The sequence below is a fragment of the Silene latifolia genome, chromosome 6 (assembly GCF_048544455.1).
Source record: "Silene latifolia isolate original U9 population chromosome 6, ASM4854445v1, whole genome shotgun sequence".
In the NCBI taxonomy this organism is placed as follows: Eukaryota; Viridiplantae; Streptophyta; class Magnoliopsida; order Caryophyllales; family Caryophyllaceae; genus Silene; species Silene latifolia.
The window spans coordinates 80,124,306-80,131,501 of record NC_133531.1 but is presented as its reverse complement, the minus strand read 5'-3'; the positions used below and the strand labels follow the sequence as shown (position 1 = coordinate 80,131,501).

Below are 7,196 nucleotides of genomic sequence, written 5' to 3'. Positions count from 1 at the left end.
CTCTCCCTCTGAAGTGGTCTCTCACATACGAACTCGCGATCAGGTACGGAGTAATGTCAGAAGGCTCAGACAAAGCAGTACCGATCAAACGAGTAACCGCAGGAGAAGACACCCTCTCCGGTGTCTCTATAAACTCAACAGGCGTCTCGCCACAAGGGAGGCCGGATATCATAGCAAAATCCTCTAAGGTCACGCCGACCTCCCCGAACTCCATGTGGAACGATGACGTCGTGTCCCAGTACCGATCCAACATGGCACAGATCAGACACAGGTTCTACCTAATCGAAGACCTGTGAATATCCCGCCAAGCAGCCACCAACGGCCCAAAGGCCGACCTCTCTATCAACGCCCTCGTCCCGGCCCGGAGAACGTCATAAAACCCCAGGGAGGTAGTGAAGCCCGAGAAAGTCCTCATGGTGCCGATCTCCTAAAATCAAAAACAGACAACGTCAGAACACCTATTCAGGTCTGACACTTCAAAAGTGCCGAAAGTTCAATCAGGTGACACGACTCACCAAGCCCTCATGAGCACGGTAGGAGATGTGCCTGTCCAGTCGAAGCAGCAAATGGCTACCGTCAAAACCCTCACCAAGCCCTCATGAGCACGGTAGGAGATGTGCTTTGTCAAGGGGAGAAGTATAGTTGAAAATATCCTTATTTGTCAGGACATTGTTAAATTGTATATTATGAAGTCATGTCTCCTAGATTTCTTCTGAAAATTGACCTGAAGAAAGCATATGATTCAGTCAGTTGAGAGTTTCTAAAGTAGATGTTGATTGCCTTAGACCTTCCTGGAATGTTTATAGCCCTTATAATGGAATGTGTCCAAAGTGCCAGTTACTTATTGGTCTTAAATGGTGATATTATTGGTTTTTTTAATGAGAAGAATGGTCTTTGACAAGGAGACCCTCTATCCTCTCTTTTTTTTTTACCATTATAATGGAGTACTTGAGTAAGGTGTTGGCATATGTTACTGAAAATATGGGCTTCAAGTTTCATCCTATGTGTGGCAAGCTAAAATTATCTCATTTAATATTTGATTATGATCTTCTTCTATTTAGTAAGAGTTATGTGGGGTCCATAATGGTGTTGTTGAATGCTTTTGTTACCTTTTCCAGAGCTTATGGAATTCAAATGAGTCCAATAAAAACAAGTGCTTATTTTAATGGAGTTCTTGGATGGGTTAAGGAAGATATCTTGTAAATATCAGGTTGTCAAAAGGGGGCATATTCCTTTTAAATATTTGGGAGTGCCATAACTGCTGCCAGGTTAACAAAGGCTCAGTGTCAAGTTCTTGTGGAAAAATTGACAGATAGAATCACCGGCTTTAAGACAAAGCATTTATCTTATTCAGGGAGGCTATTTCTAGTCAGTTATGTACTTTCTCCCTTATTCACTTATTGGATGAACAGATTTATTATTCCAAAAGGTGTGTTGAGTAGACTGAATTTCATCTGCATGAATTACTTGTGGGATGGGAAGGTTGAACATCTCAGGGTACCTTTGTTCAGTTGGAATAAAAAAATTTCCCCAAAGCAGAAAGGTGGGTTAGGGATTAGAGACAGCTATGCTTGGAATAATGCTGCCATGGGGAAATTATTGGTTTGGTGGATCTTTTATAATCCAAATAAGTTATAGGGTTAAATGAGTTCATAAAATCTACTTAAAGGGGAGGCCTTGTACTGAATATACTCCTACTGGTGATGTGAGCTGGGAGTGGAAGACTATTTGTAGAGTCAGAGGATAAATTTAGTCCATGTTATAATCAAGAGCAGTGGAGTTTGAATACAAAAGGATACACAGTTAAGAGTGGTTATGATTTATTGAGGGTTATATATCAACTAGTATTATGGCAAATTCATCTAAAACTCTTAGACTGAGCCAAAACACAGTTTTATTGGTTGGTTAATGATAAGGGAGGCTTTACAGGTGAAAGATAGGTTATTTGTATTGGGCATAAGCTCATATGATCTTTGTTTACTGTGTGAGAGAGCAACAAACCCACCAAAGATCTCTTCCACCAATGTGTGTATAATGGGTGCATCCTTTCAGGGATGACAAGTTTATGTAGGGTTTCACATGCAACTATAAATATTCTACAATGGATATGGAATCGAAAATGGTCCAAAGTGAGGAAGGGAGTACTGATTTGTGCATTCATGCCATACTACTATCAGATCTGGATGAAGAGGAACAAAATGCAAAGTGAACATAGTTTGTTGAAGCCTGATATTGTGTTTAGGCAGATTAGAAGTGTGGTCAAGCTGAGGATTCATGCTCATAAGAACCAAAGTTTAGATAAAAATGATAAGATGTGGTTAAGTAGCATTGAGTTATGTATGTAGAGTTTAGGCTCTTTAAAATGTGTCTGTATTCAAAACTGGAATAGGTTGTAATAGAATTGTTTTGTACTTAATGTAAATTCTTACATTTCACCAAATAAAAAAAAAAAAAAATCAAGCGCTGCGATAAGCAAGCGTGGATATTGATGGACAAAAAGTTCTCTTGTCGAAATGGTTTTTAGTGACAAAGTAGTTTGTCCTGATTCTCACCCTAGTAGTATGTCTATTAAGTCTAGTGCGAATTTGTCCTGGGGTTGTAGAGGCCTCAGCCATGGCCTTAAATTCATTTTTCCTAACTATGCTTGGAAGCTGAACGTATGTTATGAGTTGAATGTTTGGGATTCTAATTGGATCAATGGCGAGAAACCAGTGTCGAATCCTAATAGTAATGCTTTAAGTGGTATGAATGTGATGAATTTTAGGGTTAAGAATCTGGTTCTTGATTGGTTGATTATGGTGATTAGGACTTCGAGTTAATTAATGATACGTTTAGTGAGGAATGGATCTATAAGATTCGTGCTATTCCTCTTAGCTCCTCTAGACATAATGAATGACCTTCTTTACTAGAAACACTAGTCTACGGGTGAGTAATTTTTCAAAAGTGGATATGGGGTGGCACTCGACGATCACCTAGACAAAGCTATTAGCACTAATGGCTGGAATAAATAGAATCGATGTTGACTTTTGTAAGAAAAAGTTTTGGAAACTCCCATGGCTTTAAACTTAAAAAAATTTAGTTTGGAGAATTCTTAGTAACTCACTTTCTAATGGTTTGGAATTCCATAGGCATTAATGTCGATTATTCTTGTCACTTTTGCTCCTATAAGGATGAATCTGAAATGCTTAACCCCTTATTCCGAGACTATGAAGTGATCGCTAAGATTTGGGCGTCCTATAATCTCGGAATTCGAACTCAGAGTGACTGTCATGTGCTTGTTGGAGAATGGATCATAATTTGGATCTAAACATATTTCTTCTCTGGACGACCATCAGTTATCGACAATCTATTTTCTTGTCTGTCTTTGGAGTATCTTATGTGTTGGGAACTTCATGGCTTTTAGAAATTATCAGTTCTCGCCTACGATGCTCTTTTTGTATCCAATTAGAGTGTGCGTCTTTTGCCATCGAGGCCCATAAAGTGGCATGTTCGAGAAATGATGGGCGGTGATGCGTGTTTTTTATATAGGGTTTTTACCTCATTTTTACACGCATTTTTGTATTATTTACGTGGCACCTAGCTATAAATACCCCCGAATATTCTACTTTGGTTCGTTTTATGTAAATTGCAGGAATAAGCCAAAGAGGAGATAAATCAAGCCTAAACTCGTCCCATTTGCATGCATTTATGGAGAACAAGGAGCCGGAGCTTGGAATCTATCACTTTGAAGACGCGTGAGCTAGATTCGGAAGGTGTTTAGTGCCTAAACGTACCAAGATAGCTCGATCGACTACTTTTCTAGTCGATCGAATGCTTCATATACTGAGGTTACTCGATTGAGCAGTCCCAGTATTCAATCAAGTAGGCAATACAAGGAGTTACTCGATCGAGTGGTTTATTTCCACTCGATAGAAGGGTTTGATGTTTAGTTACTCGATCGAGTGGTTTATTTCCACTCGATCGAGTGGTTTTGCCTGTATTAAAGTTTTTCCGCCTATTTTCGTATGGGCTTTTGTAATTTAGTTATGGATTAGGTTTAGAGGAGGATTTTCGTATGCTACAAAATACAGTAGACTGCGTAACTTCTCCTCATTCACTTTTTACTAGAAAAACTTCTATTATTTCTTTGATTTACTTTCCTTCTACCCTTTTTGCTACTTGGATTCGAACTTGTATTCGGTAATATTATTCTATTTTAATTCTTGTTCTTAATTCATTATTAGTGCTTTTAATTCTTCTCTTCATTATTTCGCTTTTCTTATTTTACTTCTATTTCAATTTATCATTATCATGTTTAATTCTTATTATTTATATGTTATTATTATTGATTCAGTAATGTGTAGCTAATTCCCTTTTGTTAAGGCTAGGGGATCCATGATTATGAAGGAATAGTAGTTGCCATATTAGGTTAATGCGTGTGTAGTCTCTGTTGTTAATCGCTACAGTTAATTGTATCTGTCTAATTGAGTCGACGCAATTAGACATTTTTATAATAGTAAACCTTGACCTAGACCGAAAGGTTGGAAAGGGTGAGACTCGTAGTGAACATTAGGGCACTGTAGTGAGGGCGGAAGCTAAGCTATCTATGCTTTAGAGCGAATTGAGACCGGAAGGAGATATTCACTGCTCCTCAGACCATACCTGCATTGACCTGAGATTTAGACTACTTGACTGAATAATCATGGTGAACCGTCTGTCTTAGCTGTTTTCCTTATCTGTTTAATCCTTTTTCTCTGCCTTTTCCCTCTCTCATCCTTATTAGTTTAGAACAACAACCCAATTAAAACCCCCAATTTGGTTACCGTGACGATCTTAAATAAAGCTGACATTTTCCCATCTCCCTGTGGAAATCGACTCGACTTCCCTAGCTATATTAAGTTAGAGCCAGTTGGTTATATTTGATAGGTATACGACTGCCCTGTCAAATTTTGGCGTCGTTGCCGGGGAGGTGGCGCAATTTTTTGCTTTATTTAAGTTTGTCTCTCATCTCAAGGAATTTATTCCTTGAGACTGATCTCATTTTTGCAAAGTTTTTGATTAGTTTTGCAGGTTATCTGTTCTATAAGAGAACATCGTCGCACCTGTTTTTGCTTTGTAAATTCTATTTGCCAAGATGCCTAATATAGCCAGCCATTCAGAGCCTAATGTGGATTCGCTTCCAAAAGGTTTCCTATTACCCACCACTGAGTCGGGAACCTTTGGAATCCACCCATTTTACATACAGCTGGTCGAGAGAAATCTCTTTAGGGGGGTACCTGAAGAAGATCCATGCAGGCATATAGAACTGTTTACAGAGTATTGCTCTACCATTCCTCTTGCTGCTGGGGTGACACAGGACAAAGTGAAGGGAGCTCTCTTTCCCTTTTCTTTAGCTGATGATGCCCGGGAATGGTTGAGGGATTTAGATAGGGAGGCAGCCGGTGTAACCGACTGGAGTTCCCTTGCTTTGGCCTTTTACAGGCGATATTTCCCACCGCAGCGCACTAATGCCTTGAGAGCTCAAATTACTTCTTTTGAGCAACTACCTACTGAAGATTTGGATGAGGCGTGGGCGAGGTTAAAGAAGCTCGTCCGTTCTATGCCTCACCATGGTCTCAAACATTGGTTCCTTTGTACCCAGTTCTACAACGGGTTATATCGAAACCAAAGAGCTATTCTCGATAGTGTAGCTAAGGGGAGATTCACGAAGAATGTTGAAGATGACCAAGGGTGGTGCATTATTGAAGAGATGGCCATTCATGTTTCAGAATATGGAAATCCCCGAGGTAGTGAGCAAGTCAACGAGTTGGCTACAGCTGCAGTGGAAAGTCCTAGCAAAAGTCTAGGTAATGTGGAGATTACGAAAGATGTGAGTGAAATCGCACAGGTCTGTTCAATCACTGAGCATGTGGAGATATGTGGTAGATGTGGCATAGAAGGGCATGACCCTATTGATTATCTGGCAAGTATAGAGCGAGTCCTTACTTATCAGAAATACAAGCAAGGGGTCCCTTTCTCTTAATTATACGAGGAAATGAAGAATGTTTCTACTCTTTCTACGCCGGCACCGCAACCGGTCTCTCCTTCTACAAACAAGGAAATTGCCGAACTGAAATCCTTAATGTTGAACTTAACACAACAGTTTGGGGAGAAATGTAGCGAGAATGAAACTCTTATTGTGGAATTAAGAGAACAAGTCGCGCAGCTAACACTCGCGAAAGACCAAGCCAACATTCTACCGACATGCGATCCGGTTAATGCCACGAATCTCCAAGGTGGCCTTACTTATGAGGGGCCACAAGTACCAGAAGACGGGGTTTTGATAGCTAATAATGCCCCGGAAGATGATTTGGATGAGTTTTTGGACGAAATCCTTGCTGCGTGTTGTCCAGACACTCGATCGAGTGAAAATTCTACTCGATCGAGTGAAACAATCCATCCCATCACTCGATTGAACGATAATTGTGGTCGATCGAGTAGTGCTCAAATTACCAATGCTCGATCGAGTGATATTCTTACTCGATCGAGTGAAATAGCTGGAGAAATCACTCGATCGAGTGAACAAAGTGATCGATCGAGCAAGCCTGAAAAAGAGATCACTCAATCGAGTGAAGAAAATGGTCGATCGAGTAAACTCCAACATGAAACCACTCGATCGAGTGAGGAAAGTACTCGATCGAGTACCAGAAGCAGCAAATCCCTATTTTGCTATCTAATTCCGCTACCGTGTCATCTTCCCCTGCTGTGGAGACGTCACACACTGATAAAGGTAAAGAGAAAGTCGCGGGTTCACTCATTGCTACCAGAGTACCCTTTCCGAGTCTTCTGAAGGACGCGAAGGTCGAGCGACAGTACGGTAAGTTTGTGGACGTTGTGAAAAACCTCCAGGTAACTGTCCCTTTTACCGAACTCGTTACCCAGGTACCTACTTACGCTAAATTTATGAAAGATATTGTGACGCGTAAGAGAGAGCTAAGTGAGTTTGAGACGGTTTCATTTATGGAAGATTCTAGTAACTTACTTTTAAATAAGGCTCCGCCTAAAATGAAAGACCCGGGTAGCTTCTCTATTACTTGTGTTATAGGCAATTTAGTTATTGATAAGGCTCTTTGTGATTTAGGAGCCAGTGTCATCGTCATGCCCCTATCTGTCTACAAGAAATTGAATATGGGTTATCTTAAACTGACTAACATTACCCTACAGATGGCTGATAGATC

General features: G+C 40.2%; 1 protein-coding gene across 1 annotated transcript; it reads left to right on the top strand.

Annotated features, from left to right (window-relative positions):
- The first annotated feature begins 939 nt into the window (after positions 1-939).
- On the top strand, positions 940-2,345 carry LOC141588270 (uncharacterized). Its single transcript, XM_074409719.1, has 3 exons — positions 940-1,199; positions 1,413-1,602; positions 2,178-2,345. Exons 1-3 carry the CDS (start codon positions 940-942, stop codon positions 2,343-2,345), a joined length of 618 nt encoding a protein of 205 aa, XP_074265820.1.
- Positions 2,346-7,196: the final 4,851 nt, after the last annotated feature.

Excerpts from the sequence above, each read along its gene's own strand:
- LOC141588270 (XM_074409719.1), top strand. The coding sequence starts at position 940 with ATGGAGTACTTGAGTAAGGTGTTGGCATATGTTACTGAAAATATGGGC. Across the intron at positions 1,200-1,412 it reads TGGGTTAAGGAAGATATCTT|ATTTATTATTCCAAAAGGTG; the intron begins GTAAATATCAGG and ends TTGGATGAACAG. Across the intron at positions 1,603-2,177 it reads CTGCCATGGGGAAATTATTG|ATCTGGATGAAGAGGAACAA; the intron begins GTTTGGTGGATC and ends TACTACTATCAG.